The sequence below is a fragment of the Orbicella franksi genome, chromosome 2, assembly GCF_964199315.1.
Source record: "Orbicella franksi chromosome 2, jaOrbFran1.1, whole genome shotgun sequence".
Lineage (NCBI taxonomy): Eukaryota > Metazoa > Cnidaria > Anthozoa > Scleractinia > Merulinidae > Orbicella > Orbicella franksi.
In genome coordinates, this window is record NC_138146.1 from 38,735,406 (window position 1) to 38,760,762 (window position 25,357).

The following is a 25,357-nucleotide window of genomic DNA, read 5'->3' on the forward strand; positions in this document are numbered from 1 at the left end:
TCCACCAATCAGATTGTCGTATACCTGACTTCCGTTCGGCCCGAGCGACTTCCTCCCACGTGACGTTTGAGTGTTAAGATCGGAATCTTCAGTGAAACGAAAAAATCGCGAGGAAAATTTACTCTGTAATGAAATACAATGGGCAATTTGTTTTTGTTGACAATTTGAGAATGTGGATTCATGCAGCCGATTTTTATCTTCGTGTTTTCTCAGAGTAATTAATGCAGGGCAAGCGAAGCGTCGAAGAGAGAAGTGTAAAAACATCCGACCCGAAGTAAATCCGATGTTTAGGCTGTGCCAGTTCGCGAGAGGAAATGGCATTAGAACAAGGACCAAGAGCTACGTTTGTGGAAGGAAGTGAAAACAGAATATTGGAATCAGAAGAGGTCAAGATAACTCCTCCTGCTCGCCGAAAGAAAGCCGAGAAAATGAAGAATAAAGCAGGCTCAAAGCCACCTTTACCCAGGGAAGAGGTGATGACCAGTGATTGCTGTTCGAACACCCTGCCGGTTGAGCTCTCGCTGAAACAAGGAGAAGACGTCGAATGTCTGAATAACCACGTTCCATCACAAGGAGATGATACGAATTTCGAATCGCATGAAACAAAGAACGGAGTGTTAAAAGACAGCTGTACAGATAAAGACAGTGCGAACGAAGCGAGAGCTAATGTGTCGAGTTGCGTCGAAAATTCCGCCGTGAAGCTAAATGATTTAGCTGCTTATGCAAATGCAACGAACTCAGTGCAAAGCTCAAATGAAAGCAAAGTAGTTAAAGAGGATTTAAGCCTTGTTGGTGAGAGAAAGGACGATCTGGAATCTCCTGTGGGTTTCGAAATTTCACGGGAAATTCGCAGAAGTCTCGACATCTCTGCTAGTGCAAGTCAAGATGAAGAGTCATTTTTTTCAGCCGATGAAGCGGAAACAAGTCGCGAGTTGCAGTCCTCCACTTTGTATGAACTTGCAGAAACTGTGAATGAAACGCAGTTGGAAGGCACATTATCTGTTAACAGTGAAAATACGAATACAAAAAAAGAGACAGCTATTTTGGACGACGACAGATGTCAAGAAACCTCTCAAGCCCCAATTGCAAATTGCGATCAGAGATCAACATTTGAAGTTTCAGAAGAATCCTTGGATAGCTCGAGTACTTCAGGTTTGCAAGAAAGTGCGAAGGAGTCTTTGAGCACTGAATCATCCTTTATTGAAAGCAGTAATAACAATGATGTTTCTGAGCCTGTTATAATTGAGACAGACAGTCATTTGTCTGGAGACACAGATCTTGGTGCAACCGGTGGAGTCCTGGAGTCTGATTCTGACACTGACGAGGAATGGTCTTCTAGCTCCTACTCAAGTTCTGAAGGAGAATATGATGTAAGCTTTGCTGAGGTAGCTCGTGGTATTCAAGAGGTTAGTTCACTACAAGTGACAGGATGATCTTTGTTTACCTTAGTATACTTTAATCCACTCATTAACATAAACTTATTAAAATTTTAAATTTAGTCAGGAAAATTATGCATGCCTTAACTCTTTGTCAATAGTTGTAACAAATTTGGAAGGGACATAGCAAATATTGAACAAGTTATTCCTCTTAACTTTATATATCAAATTTAAAGACATTCTGTTGGCGCAGTGTCCATATTAGAAACAATACACTGTAACATCAATAAACATTGTAACTTTTTAGTCATATTTTGCTAAGGTAATGATAATTATCATAATTATTGTAATAAGAAATATTAAAGGAGAATATTTAAACAGGATAAACCATTAGTGCAAGCAGCACTGTTATCAGCGACCTCCAGTTATAATGAAATGAAAACAATTATTTTAATTGTTATTAAAATAACATTTATTGAAAACCAAAGATACATATATTTATGGATGTAAGCCATGCAAGAAAAAAAAATGAAAGGTAGAAACAAAATAACTGGTTCAATGTATAAAAGGTTTCCTCAAATGTTGCTTTTAAAACAGAACTCTAGAATCAGCCTTTAGACTGTTGAAGAAACAACATCTGTGAGTTTTCCTTGTTTCCTTATAATATTTCTTATTAAGAAATCTTAAATCCTTCTTCAATTGAAATGAATAATAATCAATTTATTTGCATAAAAATATTAAAAAAAGAAAAAAGCTAGATATTTCATTAGATATTCAAATTTCTGGGAATTAAAACAAAAAAAAAAAAAACACATGAGAATTATTTGACTATGAGGAAGTAAACATAGCAACACAATCTTTATTGTACATGCATGCAATAGAACCAATATCAGATTTGAGTTCGTTGCATATTACATGGGGTTCAGGTAGGGTAGGTAAAGTCTGCATAAGAGCTAAGTGGCCCATCAGGCTGGCACTTATCTCTGGTGTCTGTAGCATGAAGTGACTAGGAGTATTTCTACTCCCTCCTGGATGGGATGCTGGTCCATTGCAGGGTTATCCCCAGCATTAAATTAGCTAGTACCCATTTGCATTGTCCATACCTGGATGAAGAGAGGCACTGTGAGAGTAACGTGTCTTGCCCAAGAACACAACACTATGTCCCTAGTCAGGGCTTGAACATGGACTGCTCGATCTGCAGTCCAGCGCACTAACCATGAGGCCACCACGCCTCCCACATGGAGTTCAGAGCAACCTTAATTTCTCAAAATATAAGGTGGTTCTGAACCCCATGAACAGAATCTTTCCAAACTTTGCCCAAAATTGCATCCCCCCCCCCCCCCACTAATCAGATTTGATAATAAAGAATGGGTTTGACTGTGCCATTTTTGAAATGCAAGTACTTAAAGTACCTATATGATCAAATTCTCGATATCTATTTTTTTACATTTTAGTACACAATAGGTCTTTCCTAGATATCTTGAGAAATTTCAATCTATTACAAACAACAGAACTCACAATTTTCGGACCTTTGTTTCTGAGAATTTATGGCTACTATTGATTTTCCTTGTTCCAAGTCTTGCTTGAGAATTGAAGTAAATGATGTCAATTACTTAGAAAAACCACAAGTGTTGAAATTATAATAACAATTAGTACAGCAATTCGCATAAAGAATAACAAAACGTTTGGCTGGTATATTCGTGCAATTTTCTACACTAATTGTTATCATAATTGCAACCCATGTGGTATTTCTAAGTAACTGACTGCAACTAACTAACTGTACTCAGATTCTCAACTACGACTTGGAACAAGGACAAATAATGACTGTGAATTCTCGGAAATAAAGGTTCAAAAAACATGAGTTATAACGTTTGTAACAGATTGAAATTTGGCAAGATATCTAGGAAAGACCCATTGTGTACAAAAATGCAAAAAAATGGATATCGAGGGGGGCACTTTAAAGCTTTAAAACTAAAGTTAAGGATGTGTTTTTAGTAGGTCATACTGTTCCTATGGTAAGCTGTTGTGTCAAAAAAAATGATAACAATGTGTTCACCAATGATTGGGCAGTTTTTTGATACCATGATTGTAGCATCAACTGATAAAGAGTGGTTAAGGGCTCATTAATTGATTTATGCGCGTGCTCGTGTGCATTGCTAAGGAGGTGATATTTCACTTCCGGTTACTTACATCAGCCTGAGCACGGAAAATAACAACAACTCAATAACTTCCAAATTCACTTACATTTTAGATCTTTTTCTTTGTGTTTCACAAAATGTAAAGTAAAAAAAAGTACAAGCAACAACAAAATAAGAGAAAGACAGAAAAACAAGCGCAATAGGAAGAGAAAAACTAACTCCATGTGGCTTTGTTTGATCTTACTGAAGTACACTGGTAGTGTAAATTGAGCACGCGCTGAAAGGGTAACTTCCAATATGTATTGGGCACACTTCTAGTTTCTTCAAATGCTAAAGGAAACACGGTTTTCCATTAAATCCAGCCTTTTTTGAGAGATTTCGATTAAAGCCAACATTGGAAACATTCCTTTTTCGAAATCATGCTTTTTTCAGAAAATTATGAATTTTTTAATATTTTGAAATTCTCTCAAAATCTGACCATTTAGAAATGAAACAAAATCTATGCATAGCGTAGGGAGAATTTACATTAAAATATTAAATCAATGAAAAAAATCCCGATAAAGTAATTTGCCTGGGAGCCTTTGCATTTTTTCAGTATTAGTCACATGACCATGGGCATGACCTGATGATGTCATCACTAGTTGTTGCTGATCATGAAAAAGTTAAAACACATGAAGTAACTCTGAACTACATGTAACTAAAAATGATGAGGTTATATGAGGGTAAATTTTCCATAGCAGTGGCTCGAAAAGATCGGTTAATGGGCCCTTAAACTGTCTGTAGTAATGTATATGAGCCTCTCATGCCCTCCTCTACTCTCCCAAAACACTGTCCATTATAAGTGGGTGTCTGTATTAAGTAGGTGTTTCTAAATAGAGGTTCCACTGTATATTAAGCAATCATATTGTGTGAACTTATCAAATCCCTCTCTTTTAAGCAGGACCAGGATTCTGAACAAGATAACTGTACCTTTCAAGATGGAGTTGAAGAAATTTTATCAGCATTCCCAAACAATTATTTCACTCAAATTGTGAGTGTCACAACAGACTCAGAGGACGATAGTAATAAAGGAGACTCATTAAATAGTACCTTTAAAACGTCAGAAGAATCCTCGGTGGAAAACAATTTTTCTCCTTTAAACATTATGAGTGACGAAGATGAAAACGACACTGGAGAACAAATATTATCACATTTTCCACAGTCTGAATGTCCAGTTATAGTGGCCGTTACTGGAAATGATCCAGTTCTAAACACTAATGGAAACACAGGGTCTGTGTTTGCAAAAGAAAAATATAAATCAATTGACGCTGAAAGAGCTTCAGCTGATGATGTAACCACTCTGGATGGGGTAGTGCTCGCTGAAGATTCAGGTCATCAAGGTGCTGAAAATGTTTCTGTCACAGAGCCAATGGAAGCAGATCATCAAAGCTGTGAGAATATGTCTGTGTCAGACACAGTGGATGCAGATCAAACCAGAACTGAAAGGGTAATGGAAGTTGATGTCGAAGAAAATAAAGAGCGACCTGTTGAAAGGACTGGATCATTTCGATTGATCAACAACAATGGGGTGTTGAAAGTTATTGATTCTGGTAAAACACCAGTTACGACAGAAAATGTAAAAGAGGCCAGACTTTTGAAAACCAAAAGCCTGAAGGGAGCATCCACAGAAAATGGTGTTGATCAATCTGAATCTAACAGTGCTGAAGCTAGAAAACAGCTTGGCAATACTGTGTCTGAGGTGAAGGAGTCTGTAGACAAAGAATTTCAAAATGTCTGCAAAAATATTGCAGCATTGGAGAGGATGACTAGTGTGGAAGCTGTTGAGAAAACTACTGAAACTGAGGGTGAAGTAAACAAAGGAGATCTTGTGGATGGGCATCAGGATTCTGGAACAGTAATTATCAGTGTAGACAGTATGACTTCTGGAGAGCAGACACCAGAAATAAGATTAGAAGATGTTACGACAACTGAGTCAACGACAGCTGAACAAGAGGACAGTGCCCGAGAACGTGAAATTAATGGAGTTACAGATGAGACAGACACTTCATCTTCTAATACCACAAAAAAACGTCCCAAAAGATTGTTGAATGCCAAGAGGTATTCTTTAGGCACAGAATCAGCACTACTGAGCCCAGAGGATGACAATCATGTTGAGTTAACAAACTTTGGAAGCAACAACTCAATAAAAAGTGATGAGTCGCCTGTGTCAACATCAGACTCTCAAACCAACGTAGTATCAACTGTATCTACAGATGGACAGCAGACTGAAGAGGCCACCCCCTCACCCCCTCCCAGAACACCCTCTGGACGACCCAAGAATTTAGCTTACTCTGGATCTTTTAATGTTGGAGGTATGGCGCAGAGTAGCTTTCTTATTAAAGATCTTATAAAATGTATACCTATACATGGTCTCTTCTTGGGGAAGAGTGGCAGAAATTGAGGCTAAATTAAATGTACATGTATGTATACTGTAGATAATATATATACCATATTTTGTATTTGATCTAGTAATAATACGTAATACAGAAAAGGGAGAAAAATGTTCCAGTATACAAAAGGCCAATGTAAACTTGAAGTTTGTGCTATAAAAACTAACTTTAACAGCTTATAAGTTATCGTCTGGTTAATTGATGATGATGATGATGATGATGATGACGACAACGACAGCCACATTCTTGCTGATGATGGCTTCTTAAAAAACAATCTGTCAGGATTAACAGTTAGTGATCAGACAGATCTGCAACTGCTGCCACTGCATTTTCAGTAATACATTGTCATTTAAATGCCTTAATTAACCATTCTGGATTTGTCACTGGTCCCAGAAATGTGAAAGATAAGTCTACTAGAAGGGCAGTAGTACCATACTTAACTTTTCCTTAAATTTCTGTGTGTTAATTAAAATTTACTAAATTAGTGATTAAAAAACTCGTATTTCAGACTGAGATAAAAAAAAAGCCTACTACATATTTACAAGTTCTTTCCCGTGAATCAACTTTCCTTTAATTTTTCCACTCTTATTTTCCTCAGGAGCTACAAGACCATTGCCTGTTTTCCAGAGTGAAGGCAGTAAGCGTTTGCCCAGACGTGCAAGATCTGAAAGGTCAAAGACCATGCCGAACAATGTTTTTGTTGCTACATCAACTGTAGCACGTTTTTTCACATCAAGTTCATCATCTGAACCAATAGTATGTTACCACATGTTGCATTTGCTAAACTTTGTAAACTAATAATTTTGTTTTCAAGTGTCTGTCAATACCTCTGCACCTGGTCCAGTGAATCAATTCTCTTCCAGTAAATGAGATCCTCTTCTTCTTCTAACCTCAAATCATGTACCCTGTGTCAATATTGAGATTCCCATAACATGAGCTAACCAGTCTAATTAAATGTGTAAAATCCAGTTGCATTTAATGTCATGATTTGTCAAATTGAAGTGTCTTCACTTACTGTACAGCAAAGCTCATTATTTTAGTATGACAAATGTATATTAACCAGGGCTCGAAATTGCGACTCACTGGTCGCCAATGCGACCAAAAATTGAGCACTGGTGACTAAATTTTCAGAACTGGTCACCAGCTGGCGACTCGCGTTTTGTCCGATAACTAAAGAAAACCATGACACAACTTTATTTTTAAATCTTTATATTAGGAAATCAATCAGATATGGTAGCAAGTATACAACTCACCTTTCCTTCCCCAGTAAAATAATGTCTGAATATTACAAGATAATCGAAAAAATTGAATGTATTTCGACACATTGATACTGCGTTCACGGCGCACCATATTGTTTCAGCGGCTTCTTCCGAAACTGGGATCGCAGGCGCACTTCAACACCATGTGCTTTTCATTTGCCGCGAAAATGGCAGCAGATACCAATCAGTTGAAGGAATATACGTGAGTTTTTACGTGCGGGGAATGAAGATTCAAGCATGGCGTTGTTTGTCGGCAGTGAAAGGCAGTGAGGAAAGCAAGTCGAAAATAAAGAACGGCATTTCGAAGAAGTAGCAAAGGGAAAATACGCAAGGACCCGTGTTTGTCTGACAATGAAAACCATGGACTTAAAATGTTTTATGCTTCGCTTCGTTTAAAATGACTATGGAGACAACCATCACCTTCTGACCAGAAACATATCACCTGAGAACAACAGTAGCTTTATAACTAAGTGTAACTCGTGTTGTTTTTAATTGCTTTCGCTCTTCAATTGTGACTTTTCTTGCATGCAAAGTAACGTTTAAAATCGTGTCCTTGTGTAAGTTATAATTATATAAAATAAGTTGGCGACCAAAATTTACGATCTGGCGACCAAAATTTTTCCGTTAGTCGCCAGTTGGCTCCCGAACGAAAAAGTTAATTTCGAGCCCTGTTAACCTACATGTACAGTAGCTTCTCTCTGAATCAGGTTGTTGAAAGTAATGGGTGGTTGCACAATTGGTCAAGACATACATGTATAATCCACCATAAGAAAAAAGATGGCGGCTATACATTTTACCACAATACCTTGCGAACCTAACACAGCCTATAAGGCACAAAGAAAGCCAAATGTTTACAATATTTGTCCCTGTACTAAGGACATTGTGTAGCCTAGGTTTGAAGATTTTATAACTCTTCTGTACGTTTTTATGAACATTGTTAAGGTTTTCGTGCACTAAGAACCATGGGTAAATGTACCAGTCGCCATCTTTTTTCCTATGGAGGATTGGTGTTCTCAGTAAAGACTTGTGCCTTAGCCTCAATTGCAAGCTAGCTCCAGTTGATACTGAGAATATGAAAAGGGTCTGTTGGGAAATACACTGTACAGGAAAACCTTTTACCTTTGAATAGAAATGTGGTGGCATTTGAGTTCATGAGTAGTTGATTGAGGGGTCTGACTGTGTGATCTTTGATTTATATCTCACTATTTGTTTCCTGCTTCAAGCTTCAGGGTGCAATAACCCTCATCACAGATAACATGCCAGCTACCTTCCCAGACTTCCCAGTCAATCGTCGGGCACAGGTGGCCTTAGAATTATACACCACAGAACGGAGTTATGTCAGGGGTCTGGAAACCATCTTAGAGGTCAGGCATGTTGATACAACAACTCATGCAAGTTTGTTGAAACCTTTTAGCTTCAAGCTAAAAGCATTTTTTAATGTCATCCATTCTCTGAGAGACAGACCTTCCTTTTCAAGTTTAAAGTTGATAATTTCTTATTACTTTTTCTTCACTCTAATCACCTGCCTGGTTACCAGCTGATGTAATGCTCTACATCTAGTTGACTCAAATTATACCAGGTTATGATAATTACAATGAATAAACAGATTACAAAAATAGCATCCAGTAAATAAACAATATTAAGAATTTTGCACCAACTTGAAGTGGTGACATCTCCCTGGACTAAAAACAAAAAACAGGGCATGGTGTAAAGAAATTCATGAAGTTAGTATATTACTAATAGATATGTTTTCAAGATATCCAAATTAAATTTACACAAGTGACTGGACAAGTATATTTGTGTGAATCCTAAATAAAAACCTTAATGAAAGAATGATTGTTATCAAAGGTTGTAGTGAGACTCACAAAAGTCATGCATGTTCTTGGCAAAGATAACTTAATATTATATTTTATTTACGTGTACTGATTTTGTGTTTGCTTTTTAGTTGTTCAAGAAACCTTGTGAAGAACGCAAGTTGCTGGACAAGAAGGAAAGTCATACAATGTTCAGTAATATTCAAGAGTAAGTAATATGTCTAACGTACAATTTGCAGGACCCTTGGTCACTTCACATCCACACGGGCGTAGACTGCACTTATTTTAATTTGGTTAAGCCTGTTTTTCAATAGCACTAAAGTACAAGGAAATTCACAAGCTAAGAGATTTGTGAAAACAAGTGCTTAAAGAATCCCTTGTGTTATGTTTGAACTGTGTTTTATAACCTCACCCAGAACATTAAAAGCACAAGCATGCATGTAAGCAGACACATGAGGAAAAGGAAAAAAATTCTGACTTGATCTTTGTGCTTTGCTCAATATGCAGCTTGCATCAAGTCTGTTTTCACAGTTTAGTAAGGGTTCTTCAATCTGCTTGTACTTACTATGCTTACGTGCACCCTTGAATGTACAGTGCTTGTTTTGGCTTTATATTGGTTGATAAGTTTTCTTTTGTTTTTAATCTTTTAAAATTAGCATCTTCACTGTCAACAAAGATGTTTTGTTCATGCTTCTTGAACGAGTCAGTCACTGGCATGACCAGCAATGTTTGGGAGACATTTTTGCAGACCAAGTGAGTGTTAAGTCATTGTACACCTCAAATGTTTTTAATTCTGCCATTTTTTTTTGTTAAACAAGGCACTGTATAAAAATGAAAAAAATATGACAGGAGATAACGTGTTGTTTCAGAATTGGTACCCGTTAGGGTGAAAAAAATTTCCAGCCATGCTCACAAAACAGTATCTTGGTATCTCCTAGGGGTTCTTTACCAAATTTCTGACAAGCACCCCTGTCCTTTTTATTTGGTAGTCTCCCCTGGGCCATAAAGCCACAATTATGGTTGTGAAGATATACTATGCATTATATTATTTCTGTTTATTGTAATTTGTGACCTTCCAGTCTTTCAAGATCATTGACAGAATGAAGATCTATGCCAAGTATTGTAACAACTACGATTCAGCTGAGGCACTTTACAAGCAGAAGACCAAGAAGAAGGAGTTTGAGTCTTTTATTAATGTTAGTACATGTGTTTATTTAATGAATGTTGTTGTCAAGTAAAATAAATGGGGAATTACCAGGGTATTGTTTTTTAAATAATGACTGTTTAAAATGCTGTAACCTGTCAGTGGGAGGATTTAATGCTCATGAAATACAAAATGTATGTTAACCTTAAAGTAATAAATAAACAAATGGGTTTAATGAAAATATCATGATTTATTTTCATTAGACTTGCTATGAACACCAAGTTTGTCAACCAGGACTTAATCTGCCAGCGTATCTGATCACAGTTGTACAGAGAATTCCTCGGTATCTTCTTCTTCTAGAGGTATATGGTATCTCAGTAAATTGATTTCACATTATATCAAATTTATATATTCACTTGAACAACATGACTTTTAGATAACAACACAGGGTGATTTCTTTTCAGGATTTTTTCAAAAGGACACCTGAAAATCACCCTGACCATGGCAATCTGAGCAAGGCTTTGACAAGAATGGTAACTACACAGTTACAGAGTGTATTTTTGCTTCTACCACATATAGCTAAATTCAGTGAAAACTATCAACTTTTAATAAATCATACCATCTTGTTTTCTCGTGTTTGCATAGACTAATCTGGCTGTGTACATTAACAACCAGCTGCAAACAACAGTTGGTCAAAAAGCAATGGTAGACTTGAGGTCAAGAGTTGAGGGTTTGAAGGTGAGAAATGCAACTGTAAAAATTTCAGATATTTCATTTGCGACAAAGTAGCCAGAATGGGTTATATGTACTGTAATGAATTATTAGACATTGAAGTTTTAATCTCTATTTTGTGAGCCCCAGGTTGCTTCAGATATTTTGCCACCTTGCCTAGGGAAGTCACATAGTTACAAAAAAAAATTTTCCATTTTGAGCACAGTTTCCACTTCAAAATACAGAAACATGAAGATAATGGTGCACAATGTTGATGTGCAAAATACACAAAAATTCACAGATTGTTAGAACACAAAAATTAATATTAGCCTATAACTAGGGACTGATAATTAAAAATAAAGGAATATTTGAAGTCAAAAATGATTTGAAAAAGTGGGGCAAACACAAAACTTGTAGCAACAAATGTAATGCTCATTTAGTGGTCAGACTTACATGTCATAACCCACTTTCAATATATTAAAATTCAGCTTGATAGTGAGGCCTAGAGGACACTAACAATAACAATGACTAAACATGGTCATTTAATTTCCTTAATTTTGTTTGTGTCCTCCAGGCCTCACTGCCGAGCTGAGTTTTAATATATCGATTTCACTCCCAACCTAATGTACGTCATATATATTCAAACCTTGAATAAAATTAATTTTGAATTCATTTTTTTGTGATATCTAGAATAATGTTGGTCTTAGTTAAGTGTTATCAGCCTTAAGCCTTACATGTAGGCTTCAGCTGATAACACTTTTAAAACCTCACTGTTTATTATTCGGTGTATTCTGGATATTGTTCATTTATGTGAATGTGTATTTTATTGACAGGCATTTGAAGTGCCAGGGCGTGCCCTCATCAAAGAAGCTGATGTGGTGCTGGCCGGCAGCCGGAAGACTCGTAAGGTACTCAAGTACTGACAGAATTACAAAATACAAGTTACATGTTGACATTGTGTTGCAGTTCTCCTTGCATGTTTCTATATATTTTTATCATATAAACATAAGTGTTTTGCTGGAAAATGCATTACTTATAAATTTCATATGAAACAACATCTGGGACGTGAGTGGCATACTCGCCATATCCTCACTAGTGAAGATATTGATGATGTCATTTCCTGCTTTCATGGTTGTTTGTTCCTACAGTCACATTGTCTAGATATGTTAAAAAGAAGATTACATTGAGGGTTGAAGGTATAATATATAATTATATTTTCTAGTATATTTTACCACTGAAACTTAGTTTAATCCATATTGCCACTTTGCTGCATAATATCCTCTATCTATCATGCTTTGCTGGAAGAATTAAGCAATACATTTAAAAGTTAGAATGATCAATAACATGTCCCTGTTCACATTTTGTCCACTCAGTGCTTGCTGTTTAATGACATGCTGGTGTTTGCGATAAAAGGTGTAAGTAAGACCAGTGAAGTAGAACAAACTCTTGAGCTGGTAACGCTGTGGTGCATGGATCTAGAAGGCAACAATCCACAATCAGGTTTGCCTCTGCAAGCTAATATTGTACCTTGCTTAACGGTAGTAAATTCTGATATTCTTTTTCAAAATGTGTGACCACTAAGGTACTAGCGAGATGAAAGAGGTAAATTAAATGTCAAAATTATTTGAATATTTGATAATCATTGGCTTATGTGTCTAACATCTATTGATAACAGTTTGAGAAACTCGTATGTAAGATTAGATTTAGCTCTAATTAACCGAGCAAGAGGTCTGTATGGGAGAATCTTGACCGAGGTCATGAGTACTGACTGAACAGTGAGGTCTGTACACAAGACCAAGGTCAAGATTCTCCCATACAGACCAACTAAGCTCGGTTAATAAGATGTTTATTAAATGGTGCAAACAAGAACAATTTAATTTGTTTAATGTGAGTGGTTTGTACTAACTGACAGTTTGCTTGTGAACAGCAATCAGCTGAATTAAATTCTGCCAAAGTTTGCTTGTCCTCTTTACTTTTTTTGTGTCATCAGGTTTTTTGGCACTTCTATAAATAAATATTGTTAGATTAAAATAGTTGATGATTTTACATTTTAGTTTGCAACTTTTTCGCTGCAAAACATTACCAGTCTAGATGCCTGTCTAGATGGGAAAATCTAGACCACTTTCAATATCGATTTCACCCAATCAGATTTGTGAATTTAGTAGTTCCCAGTCCTTGTGAGACGGAGCCATGTAATAAAGAATCATATTACTCTCTCTCGGCCAAAGTTGAGAATTTCAGTTTTTTTTTTTTGCTTGTTGATAAGGAAGAGTTAATAACCAGTTACAAAGTGTTTTTCAGTATGGCATAGGTCACACTAGAGCGAATCTTTTTTTTGGTCATTCCGAAGACCCAAATATGGCACTGACCATTTTTTTTTGGTTTTGTTTTCGGGTCGCACATGAAGCCACACGACAAGGCTAAATTCTTGTGTAAATACTTATAAAATGCTCTTGTAAACAATGATGAAATGTTTTTTTTTTCGGTCCTGCCATATCGGTACATCATTTTCCTTAAATAAACATGCAGTTGACATGTTAAATGAACTTTTGTTTTCTTTGGGCAATTTTGGAAAAATCTGCCTGCCCCACCCATACACTTCAGCGTCTTTGATCTTTTTGGGCCACTGACAGTTTCTTCAAAAATTTGCTCGTAGGGGTCGCATTAGGAAAAGCTCCAATTTTGATCCAATTTTGGTAAAACAAACAGAATTCACTCTAGTACAACCCATGCCTTGGATAGCTTCTGATCATTGTAAGATTTATTTAGAAGATCACTGTGCACACTATTTACTAGCTTACAAAGTCAGTCATTTACACTACGCTGTAGAAATGTATTGATGGGACCTATTCCAGAAATTTGAAGTATTATTCAGGAATCAGCTTTAATATATTAAGTAAATCTGATTCTCGTATTAAATGTAGTGTGGCACTGATTTTACAGGCCGGGATACTGTAAATAGAACACAAAATGACAACTAATGAGAAGATAACCCGTTGCTTACTGAAGCCACAATATTTATGTTAAAACCCAGATAAATTAAGGTATGTCTAATGTTACCTTAATGCTTAAAATGCACAGCATACTTAAAGAAAACGTGTTTCCTTAGCAAAAGAAGACTCTCTGGAGATCTATACCCCCGAGCAGTCTTACATTCTGGATGCTGGAACAAAAACAGAGAAAAAAACCTGGCTGCAGAAGTTACGGACGAGAATTGCCATGGCATTACATGGAGCGGAAGCAACAGAGAAAAATGAGATTGGTAATAATGAAAAGCCTGGCCTGGGTTGTTTGAAAGGAGTATAAGGCTATCTGCCTGATAAATCACTATCCAGTTGATAGTGTGGTTTGTTTTGCTAACACTTATCCACTGGATAGTGATTTTTCCATTGGATAGCATTATCCAACCTTTGAACAACAGGGGCCTGGTGTGCATATTAGTGTAAATCACAGATAATTATTTGGTATTTTTTTAACCCTGTTGTTGTAGTTATTGTGTCTGTTTTAGAGGATTCATCATCCTAATTGTCGTCTTTGTCATCATCATCATCATCATCATCATCATCATCATCATCATCATCATCACTGGTACTAGTTGTGTTGTGCAATAGCCCATTCTTATGCTAGCTTGTGGAAGCTGTAAATTTCCTAAGGACTGAGCCTCCACCTGGACGTGCCGGTGTACTTTAAATCATTAGGCCACCATACTACACGATAAGCATGTTATGTTAATTTGAACCCCCTCTCCTGAAGAAGTATTGTAATAAGACTCTGTCATATGTAATGTATTGTAAGCAGTTTTCTGTGAATAATGTATTGTATACGTGCCTGTAGTGTACATTTAGTATTGTAATTTATTGTAGCTAGTCTATTGTAAGCAACATACAGTAATTCGCTGTCTGTAAGTAAAGTATTGTTAGAAGTATGGTTAAGGTGGCTCAAAATTAAAATATTTTTGTGAGATGCCTGGACTCTAACCTGCACTTCAGCGCAAGGCATCATGCAATCACCCAAGGGGCCTTGAGACAGTGTGCAAAGTTTAATGTCCGCCAAGTTTAGTAAGCTGTTTGCCATATCAGTTATTTTTACCTTTGAAAACATCCATCCTTCAGGCAATTTCAAAGGAAAAACATTCTTTTAAAAGAATGTGCTGAAACTTAAATGAAAATTGTGATGTTGATGTCGCGATCGATAGTGCCAGCTAGCAATCGAAAAAAAAAAAAAAAAAAACAGGAACAAAACTACTCTTCAGGTTTTCTTTGTTCTTTTTACTTGGCCAGTCTGTTCTTTTTACTTGGCCAGTCTGTTCTTTTTACTTGGCCAGTCTGTCCTTTTTACTTGGCCAGTCTGTTTTCATGGTACTCTCCTTCTACTGCTTGCGCTGCTAACGACAACAACAGAAAAGAAAACACCATTCAAAATCTACTCCACAGAATTTTTTATGATTTTCCCTGTTTCTTCTTCTGTGGCTAGTAAAAGAATTTTTAGAAAAAAAAACATGGGGGATGCAATTGATGGTAAAAAGTGGGTTAAGTTTGTTGCTATGCAACAGGACAGTGCAACCTTAATTTATGACTTTAACACGATGAAAGGTACAATGGAGAGTTACCTTAAAAGAATAGCACAGCCATTCAAAACAGTACAGTTCTAAGCCTGAAAAATCGCAACTAGTTCAAAGAGTCCAAAAAAAAAAAAAACAGAAAACTGTTTTGAGCCACCTTGAGTTGTTTATCTTATTGTACTGTATTATAAGCGCAATAACAAAATACAAAAATATATCACATCTACTTGCCTATGAATTATTCTTATTTAGCACTTACCTAAATTTATGGGTCTTTTGTTTTTTTCAGAGAGCCGCAAAGCTAACTTCACTTACAAAGATGGGCGGATTTTTTCCGGTAATTTTGTCTCAGGAAAGGTGAATAACAAAGCAATAATAAAGCAATAATAAACAAATATTGTGTTTTGTAAACAAAGTAACCTCATTTTATTAAGGATGCTAGTTACAACTGTAATGTGCTCTGAACAAACAAAGCTGGTTGTGACAAAGAAGCCACACTAGCTGGAATTGTCAAGGAACCATCTGAATGAAAGAATGAATGAATGGAAGACTTATTATTATTAGTGTCAATTGGGGACACTATTTACACAATCTGACAGCTGTAGTCCTTTGTAGAAAATGAATCTTTGTACTATGTAAGTGTAGAAAGGCCTTGTATGTAAGCAGCAGCTAATATAAACAGAAAGTTACTGAACATCAGTGCCAGAATTTTTTTTGACTACTAACCTGTGTCAGTATTTATGTAAGTATGCATTATGTGGGGAAAATTCAGTTTTGAATTGTGGATGAAAGTGTGCTAAAAATTGTTTAGATGTGTTTAAGGTGTGTTGGTATGTTTACTTCTACTTCATATCTGTTGTTGTTTCAGAGACATGGAGAGGGTACACTGTCCTGGCCAAACCAGGCTAAATACCAGGTAAATATATGATTATCAAGTTTTGAAAGTTGTGTGTGATGTTGGAAATGTTAGCAGTAAATACTTGCACATCAGAAGAGGTTCTTTAGAGGCTAAGCTATTGGAGGGGATGATGAGCTGTTGTATAATCAAAGGGAGATGGTAAGTGAAGGGTTAGGAGAGGGGCTGGCGAGAAGTTGTATTCATGGGGGAAAGAAGGCCTAAAGGTATTGTGTTTGAAACTTAGCTTAGGCTTTCTTGTCAGGGTCTGTGGGAAGATGATGAACGCAATGGATGGGGTGAATTGACATACAACAGTGGAGACAAGTACAGAGGAGAATGGCTTGATGACAAACAGCGTAGGTTGAATTTTGTTTATATATTTAACATGGTTTAAAAATAAGTACCCAGCACCATCACTTTGATATAAATTATTTAAATTAGGCTTTTAGGCATCTTGCACTGACCTCATACAATAGACATATTTTTCCTTTCATGGATGTATGTAAAGAAAGCAGAAGCTGTACATGTCTTTAGAAGTAATTAGTTAGTAGACAACTTTACAATTCAGTTTTTGATATACAGCTGTATCAGGTATGTAGAGCAAAACTTTAAAAGGACATTTATCTTCCACAAACATCTCTTTGCACATGATCAACCCTCTGCTCCATGATGTTGCACTGCTGTGTGACTTTGAAATAACAAACTAAGTTGTATCAAAGCTATTGATGAACAAACAGACTTTTAAAATTAGCATTTTTGAAAGCACTGCAGAGCGTTATCGTGTAGGTGTTGAACAATCATCTTTGTTTTATGATGCTGTCACCATGGAAATGAGCAAACTACTCATAGCTTGGCATACAGTGGGAGAACATCCACTCTCCGGAGGCCAGTGCCTTGGTGGTTGCGGCTGCCAGCCACCATGTTCTTCTCAGCTCTCAGGGACTTGTTTGTACCCAAAAAGTTGCGCTGGCTGCGTGCTTAGTCCTGTTCTTTTTTCGTCGGTGCTTCGGACAGGCAAAGGGTTGTACTAACCAGGATTTTAATATCAAGGTTGTAATGGATTTTTTCTATCAAAATAACTACTGTAACAGTTTTATTTTCCTCTTGCTATAGATGGTGTTGGTACAATGGAGTACACCAGTGGTGATGTTTACCATGGGCAGTGGTACATGGGTGACATACATGGCCAGGTAATTATTAAATTTTTCTTCATAGACTGGTGAACTTGTTGTTTGTTGGATTGGGATTTGATTCTTGTACCCTTTGGAGTTTAAGTCTCCTAAGGTTATGAATGTGTCATTTCCAAAACGTTAAACAAGTAAAGTTTAAGGTCATGTGAAAGGTTGCTGTTAATTGTTTTTGTAGTCTTGTTTGGAAACATATTTTTTAAAACAACCATGTAAATGTTTTAGATTGTTATTGTGTTGGTGAATTTTTTTTCTCTTTTATTTGGAGATGATTTTATTAACAAAACTTTGAATTGAAAACGTTTGTAAACACTGCTTTGAAATTACTTGTTCGGTAAGAGATGCTAATCTAGTGTACAGTGTAGACTTAAAATGTTCAAAGTTGTGAACAAATTACGTTGCAAAACTTGCTTTTCTTTTTATTATATCTTTTTAGGGCGGGATTACCTATAAAAATGGTGACCGATTTACAGGAGAATTTTGTCACAATGAAATCGAGGGGATTGGTGAATTACGTTGTGTTAGTGGGCTGACATACAAAGGACAGTGGAAACATAGCAAGGTGAGTGTGCATATCAAGTATAACTGTCCTGTAGAGTCCGGACACTAAAATGTTGGGGTTCGTTGTTAGCAATTCCCAAAAGTAGTGATCCTCGAATAGTGAGTACCCTGTCAAAGTGGCAACCTCAAATGTACGCTGACTGGTTAACAAACATTGGAAATAAGAGATGTGACAAACGTTACCAAATTGGTCAGATTTTTATTCAACAACAACTACAAGCTTTCTTTCCCCTTGCCCTTCAAGATGGCTTTTGTTCCGAAGGCTGTGTAGCACTTTGTTCCGATATAGTGTAAATACTTTTGAACATGGTTTCTGGTGATACCCACTGAAGCATGCAAAATAACAATTAAGGTCCAACAATTTTGAAATGCGACTTTGTCTTTTCTCCAGAAACATGGTAAAGGAAAGATGCATTTTCCCAATGGTGATGTCTACAGGTACGTGTAATAGGTCTGGGTACGAATTAAAAGACATCTCTCGAGTCCTAGTTATTCTTTTGACACACTGTAAAATACTCTTAAAACTGTTTAAAAACCCTGTAACTTGGCGCTACAAAATATATTTTGCTAAAACACTAGCCTCATCAGTTGTACGCCATATTGGATTGTAATAGGCCAATTAACTTGGTGACAAGAAATCACAAAAAAATCACATGGAGGCTGAGGGATGGATAAATGATCTTTTTTGTTTTTATTGCCCCAAGCCTCGTCGCCAAGTTGGAATTTTAATAGATCAAAATTGGTCTACTGTTCCTCGCTGTGCGATATCCTTAAGTCAATAGTCACTGTATGAAAAAAGTTATTCGTTTCTAAAAAGAAACAACTGTTAGGCTACATTGGCGGGCAAATGAAACATTGTTTGCGGTATCAACCTTAAGCTGCTAAAGGTAAATTGATCGGGTAATCAGTCTTTTAACCCCTTAGTCGATTAGCCCCTAACCGGTTAGCCCCAACCAGAAGTCGAAAACACTGTCTATTTCTCGCTCTTTAAGCTTGAATTTGTGGGCTAATCGACTTCTGGTTGGGAACGACCCCGCTAGTGCCTAATCGACTTGGGGGCTAAACATCCGATAACTATTAACCGCCGTAGCGACTTTGCGAAGGTGACGTTTTTAGCGTTAGCCCTTCCGCTTGAAGCTTTAGCTTCACTATTCGCTAAGGCAGTTAATTTACCATTATCAACTTAAAGTTTACACATAGTGGCTAAGTACAAATTTACTGTCCTTAAAAACAACTGCATAAAATCATTAACCATGCACACATTATTAAACTTTGCACTATCCTTTCGAGCCTGAGTTTTTGTACTTGATTGTTTGTAACTAGTGGTCAATTTGCTAATGACCGAATAAGTGGACAAGGAGAAATGCAGTATGCTGATGGTTCTGTTTACAAAGGACGGTGGGTGGACAATCAGGTGTGTGGTCAACATCTTAAATCTCCTTACTCAGCCTGAATTTGGATATTTCAACCCCCAGCTGGGATCAGCTGTAAGATCAGAATTCTCTACACACTACCATACAAATGAAATTAGAAAAAATTGTTTCAGTAGTACTTTAAATGTAGCAGATTTTGCTGAAACTTCGTAACTACGGCTGTTATGTCAAGAACAATTGTCCTTTTGCTTTCATCTTTGGGGACAGCGATGCAAAACAAATTTCGCATTGAGAATGAATATCTGTTCGCCACAATTTTCACGCCCTGTACTGTACATGTAAGATGAAGATTTGTATTAGTGATCGAGGGAAATCTCTTATGTGTTGGAGAGTGATTGAATTGTAAATTTTTATTCAGAGCGGTTTTTAATTGAGTATCGAAAGCAATCAGGCATATACTTTGGTTTTCGTTTTGAGATTGGCTGAGTTGTCTAATTGTCAAGTGATTGGTTTGGTTTTACAACACTCGATTGAAAACCGCTCTATTTATTTATTTATTTGTTCATTTATTTATTTATTTATTTATTTATTTATTTATTTATTTATTTATTTATTTACTTTTTGGACTTAGCGGGGTGGTTTTGGCGAGTTTAGTAGTTCAGATGGCACTCATTACGTTGGAGGGTGGAGTGGGGATCATATAACTGGCAAAGGATGTATGACTTACTCTAACGGCGACTGTTACGATGGCAACTGGTTCAAGAACACAGTAAGTACACTTACTTGATGTTTTTGTGCTTAGCTCTTAAATGCCAGATTTTATTTGCGAACCAATCGAGCTGCGAAAGTCGAAAAATGCCCGCGTCGCTCCAAACCCGAGTGTGAATAGCGCGAGCAAGAGAAGTTACATGTAACCCTTTGGGGCAGCACTGCTTAGACCCAAACAAAAGTTGCAAATACAAACCCCAATCCAGAACTGGGAGGATGCTGACCAGTTGTCTATGACATGCATGGCTGGAGACCGGAGATTTTGAACCACGGACCCCCGGATATCACGCAGCCTCGAAAACAGACCTCATTCATATGTATATGTTTTTTGTCGTTGTTGGGTTCGAATTTTTGTGACATAAAACGTCAGTTTGGATAATAAATAAGTCTTAACCAGTATAATTATGTTTGTGTTTACAGAGGTTTGGACAGGGCGTCATGAAGTACAGTAATGGTGATACTTATGAAGGAGTGTTTGAATATGACTTGCGCAGTAAGCTGGGAAAGATGACGTACAAGGACGGATCAGTGTATGAAGGCAGCTGGGCCAATGGATTGGTAGGAATTGACTGTTTTATTCTCATACATTTGACATTTGTTACAACGAACGAGCCTTTAAACTTGCTTTCTCAATTCAGCTGTGATTTAAAGTATCTCAACGTTCTTTCTTCTTAGCGCCAAGGAAAAGGAAAAATGTTTTACAGTCACAAAAAAAGCAAGTTTGAAGGTAGGACTTGGTCGTCATATTCACATTATACTTTCAAAGTTAATTGGTTTCACCTTGACCCTTTGGTGACGTTTAAGTTTTATCATTTTTGTCAGTAAATAAGGGAATTTTAGACAAAAGTAAAAAAAATAATAATTATACAGCTATAGTAGACACTTAAAAGTGTCTATAAGCGCTGTATTCACGAGTGCGACCATCGCAATAATTTGCAAACGCTTTCATGTCAGTTGTTTTAACTCCTCAGGGGAATGGATGTTGGGCTTGAGACACGGAGAAGGAGTGTTAACATTTGCTACTGGAGCCAGCTACAGCGGGCGCTGGGAGTTCGACAAGGTAATCCACTTGACTGATTAAACAGTTTTTAATTTGTCGCAGATCAAAACAACTTACTCGCTTGCTTTGGTTAGCAGCTTCTATTATTACTTGACGGAAGCCCAAAACCAAATTGCGACTTGGCGTACAAGCGTTTTCTATCTCCTGGGATCTTTATTAGCTTATGCTTGTCCCCAGTAACATAATTTCCCGCTTCTGCTTGCTTATAGCATCTTCTGTGAAGGGTATAATTGCTTTTTTTTTCTCTCTGTATATTGTCATTTACAGCAAAATGGACGTGGCATGTACACGGACCCCTCTACTGGTTATCGTTATGAAGGTACTTTGGGACATTTTGTGTAGGATAAAGTAACTACATTTTTATGTTTATGCTGAATATAAAAATAGTATTTTGCTGTCCTGGATCAATTTTGATTATGATTTTGCTATTGATAGGTTTAATGCTATTATTCGTCTGCGGAGCCACTCGGCCACTTTGACAATGTTATGACGAAATTCATGATCAATAACACTACGGACGCATGAAAAACTGACGTCAATTTGTGAAATTGCTCTTTTTTTTTCTACAGGGGAGTGGCAAAATGGACTTAAACACGGTAAAGGAGTAGAGCAAACTACTGAAGGGAGATACGAAGGAGAATGGAAAGATAACATGGTAAATAACCCCTCCCCTCCCCTCCCCTCCCCTCCCCTCCCCTCCCCTCTCCTCCCAGACTTAATTGGATAATCACAATTACTTGGGTGGCCGTCAGTAGTTCTTGTGGCACTTACATAGGGTGATTAAGTTCCTATTTGGCAGAAGGCAGGGCAGTTGGTTCTTTACAAAACGGGACGCAGAAGTCAATTCTGGGACTACCGCGAACAAATTCAGCTGATACCAAGTTTAGGATGCTGCATAATGTGGAATTGTTCACTGTACAACCTAAATTTGGGATGGATTTCATTTTATTATTAGCTAAAGTGTAATTTTGATAACATCTTTTCTTATCTAAAAGAATTTTCATTTGTGGCTTCCTTCTTTTAAAAACTTTCGCGGGATTATTCTATTATTTGCGTCTACATTTATGTGAATACAATTCGGTTTTGCAAGACTTAGGTCCTTTGACTTCTTTTCTTCGATGGACGAATAGTTTGTGTTGATTTAAGGATCAATCACTTGTTTATTGACGTGACTGAATAGACCCGTCATCGGTTTATGTAAGTTGGTGGTTAAGCTGTTATAAATAATTCTGTTCTGATTTCAGCGTCATGGCCAGGGAAGAGAAGTCTTGTCTTGTGAAACAGAATTCGAAGGAAGGTGGAAGGAAAATAGAAAGCATGGACAAGGAATCAAGAAACTGAAAACCGGACGGATGGAAGAGCAGGTACTCATACGCGTACTTTGATTGCTTCCGAGTTGACATCTTCCAAGCATTATGTGTTGAGCTTAAATTTCTCTTCTGAGCAGAACAGCATAAAGGAACAGATAACATAGTTGTTTCTAGGAAATGGAAAGTTAGTTGCAAACGTTTCGAAGCTGAATACGAAAACGAAGTTAAATTTAGAATAGCCTGTGGTATGCTGATCGATGAATACAAGGCTCCCAGAATTACTTTCTATTTGACGAGGATAAAGTACGCACCAAACAAATTGGAATATTTAGAGAGCAAGCCACATCCGCCTTAGCGGGTTGTCATACGGCTCCTCTATCCTGGGCGAATTGGAATTTGAAAATGTTGGTTTTTTCAGGAGGGAGGAAAACCGGAGAACCCGGAGAAAAACCCTCGGAGCAAGACGAGAACCAACAGCAAACTCAACCCACATATGACACCGGGCCAGAATTGAACCCGGGGAACCCAAACTCCCCCTCCCTACATTGGTGGGGGGCGAGCGTTCTCAGTACTGCGCCATTCCTGCTCCCCTATGATAGAACCATGATAGAACGAGTAGAGTCCATTTTAAAGTTTAATTGTGATTTGTTGTTTGTGTCAGGTGTGGCGTGAAGGAAAGCACGTGGATGTGTCAAGTGTTGTTGTTATTGAGCTGCCCCTTATTCAAAGAAGATGATGATCAGACAAACCACAGCTGGAGTGTTCCAATGCTGTGATCTTGCCTACATACGTCTAGTAGAACTGTGAATTAAATGAACTGAACTGCAAGATCGTTTGTAAATGAGTAATGGCTGGATATGACGAGCAGCATGTGTCGATACATTGGCTTAGCAGAGGTTTGGAGCGACCACTGCAGGTCTGCTTAGAGAGCTAGCCACGTTAATGAAGAATTCTTTGCACCAAAGCGCCAATCAACGGAAGTTGCTTCTGGTATATAATAACGACACAAATTGCTGTACATAATGTTTCAACTATAGAATATTTTTGAGGTAGCCAATGAGTTCCAGTTTAAACATAGCGACTAATATTGAACATTTGACACGTAGCAGTTCTGTAATATACAAAGCTGTTGTAGTTTTCACCCATTTGTGTTAGAAAAACAACCTCATGTCTTGCGTTGTAGTATTAAAAGAGGAAATTAGTTTTCTTTTAATGAAATTTAGGGTAGAATAAGATTAAAAAACTGTAACAATTTTCTGTGGATAAATTGCAGCAAGTAAGACAAATAGGATCTTTAAACCAGCTACAAATTAATTAATTATAATCGAATAGGTGGAGTTTGAATTCATTATCCCAGCTGACGACTTAACATCTATCCTAAAAGGTGTTTCTCCTTGACTTCAGGTTTTGTTTAAAGGCGTCTTGAATCCAGCTTCTTGAAATCCTTGAAAAAGCTGCAAAAAAGGTGATAGGATTTACCAATCAGATAATCATATTGGATTTTTATACGAGATAGCCACTGTTTAAAGACTGGTGAAAACTGTTGTTTTATATGTTGACTCGATCAACCTCAGGAAAATAACAAAATTAACTGCGGAAATTAGCTGCTGAACTACTCGCCTGCGGCTCGAGGTTCCACAGCCACTTTGACAATGTTATGTCGCAATTTATCATCAATAAGGGGACAGACGCATAAAAAACTGACTTCAATTTGTTTTTTAAAATAACAAGACCCCAAACTGGTCAAATGCCGGGAGTAAATCAGGGGAAAAGACGCGTAAACTTGCCGTAAACGAAGATAAGTGAATTTTATTCAAAATAACGCGAGCATTGTCAATAGCTTTTCTCGCTTTTTGATTGGCTACTTAAAAAAGTCCATAAAATCTCATTGGTTAAAAAGTTGACAGTTTGACAGCTGAAATTTGAACTTGAAAGCTTGCATAAATTAAAATTTTATCCGTCCGTACTGTTATTGATGACAAAAATGAGCCAATCAGCGCGCGAGAAATTAGACAGTTATTGTAAAATGTCCATTTTTATGGGCTGTTAATGGCCCGTTTAGATTTCTATTTGTAATTTTGGTTACAGCGCGAGGCTTGGGTTATAGGTGGATCTTCAACTCCGCTAAGTGTTCAGTTTACTGGTACATGTAACATATTAAACTTGAATCACAAAAGCTCAGAACCTTGCAATGCTGTTAACCAGGATTCGTTCTCAGTCGTTTATTTTGAATGTTCTCGTTAACATGTGTGATAATTTTTGTAGCCTCCAAAGAGGCTCTCTGGAAAAGCACCAAAACGAGAGAGTTGTGGAGATGAGACTGCTTCATTTTGTATTTAAAATTATCTTTTTTTCAAGATTTGCCCTGTTTATTATATCAACAGATATAGAAATGAAGATATATAATTACTTTTATCGTATACGGTAATAGATTATTGAGCATTAGTAATAGCGAGAGAATGACGTAATCAACCCTGGCTTGAAACACTTCCCCATCGTGATTACCATAGAAACCGAGGGACAACCAATCAGCATCTGATTTAAATTTTTCCCGCCCTTGCACTCTCCTGATTCACCGTTTTTATACTAAAGATGCATTATCTGTCTGGACGAACTTGGGTTAACATTTGTAGTTCGTCTGGTTATGCGTCTCTAGGATAAAGACGGGTACAAGACGTATTATGCGTCTAGACAAACTATCTCGTAGTGCGTCGTTCAAGACGAATTTCGAAGGATAATTCGTCTAGACGCATAATACGTCTTGTGCT

The 25,357-nt window shown here is 37.2% G+C and overlaps 2 protein-coding genes across 4 annotated transcripts in view; one reads left to right on the forward strand and one right to left on the reverse strand.

Moving 5' to 3' along the window:
- The window catches only part of LOC145479801 (guanine deaminase-like), a 121,952-nt gene that overhangs the window by 29,868 nt on the left and 66,727 nt on the right, over positions 1–25,357 (reverse strand). The window lies entirely within an intron of this gene.
- On the forward strand, positions 84–25,042 carry LOC145479793 (uncharacterized). 2 transcript variants are annotated; one of them, XM_081458242.1, is made up of 28 exons: positions 84–1,406; positions 4,452–5,865; positions 6,542–6,699; positions 8,426–8,566; positions 9,148–9,224; positions 9,673–9,769; positions 10,096–10,212; positions 10,424–10,522; positions 10,625–10,693; positions 10,806–10,898; positions 11,705–11,779; positions 12,245–12,371; positions 13,981–14,133; positions 15,722–15,789; positions 16,301–16,348; positions 16,593–16,686; positions 17,444–17,520; positions 17,954–18,079; positions 18,470–18,516; positions 19,402–19,492; positions 20,083–20,220; positions 20,640–20,777; positions 20,895–20,946; positions 21,191–21,279; positions 21,547–21,598; positions 21,849–21,934; positions 22,524–22,643; positions 23,251–25,042. In XM_081458242.1, the coding sequence occupies exons 1-28, from the start codon at positions 315–317 to the stop codon at positions 23,323–23,325; spliced, it is 5,013 nt and encodes a 1,670-aa protein (XP_081314368.1). In that variant the 5' UTR covers positions 84–314; the 3' UTR covers positions 23,326–25,042. The 2 variants fall into 2 exon arrangements, with proteins under 2 accessions (XP_081314368.1, XP_081314369.1); XM_081458243.1 differs by having other exon boundaries at positions 4,455–5,865.

Bases quoted from the DNA above. Each gene is read 5' to 3' on its own strand.
- LOC145479793 (XM_081458242.1), top strand. From the start codon at position 315: ATGGCATTAGAACAAGGACCAAGAGCTACGTTTGTGGAAGGAAGTGAA. The intron at 9,770-10,095 runs GTGAGTGTTAAG...GTGACCTTCCAG, and splicing joins GAGACATTTTTGCAGACCAA to TCTTTCAAGATCATTGACAG. The intron at 11,780-12,244 runs GTACTCAAGTAC...TTGTCCACTCAG, and splicing joins GCAGCCGGAAGACTCGTAAG to TGCTTGCTGTTTAATGACAT.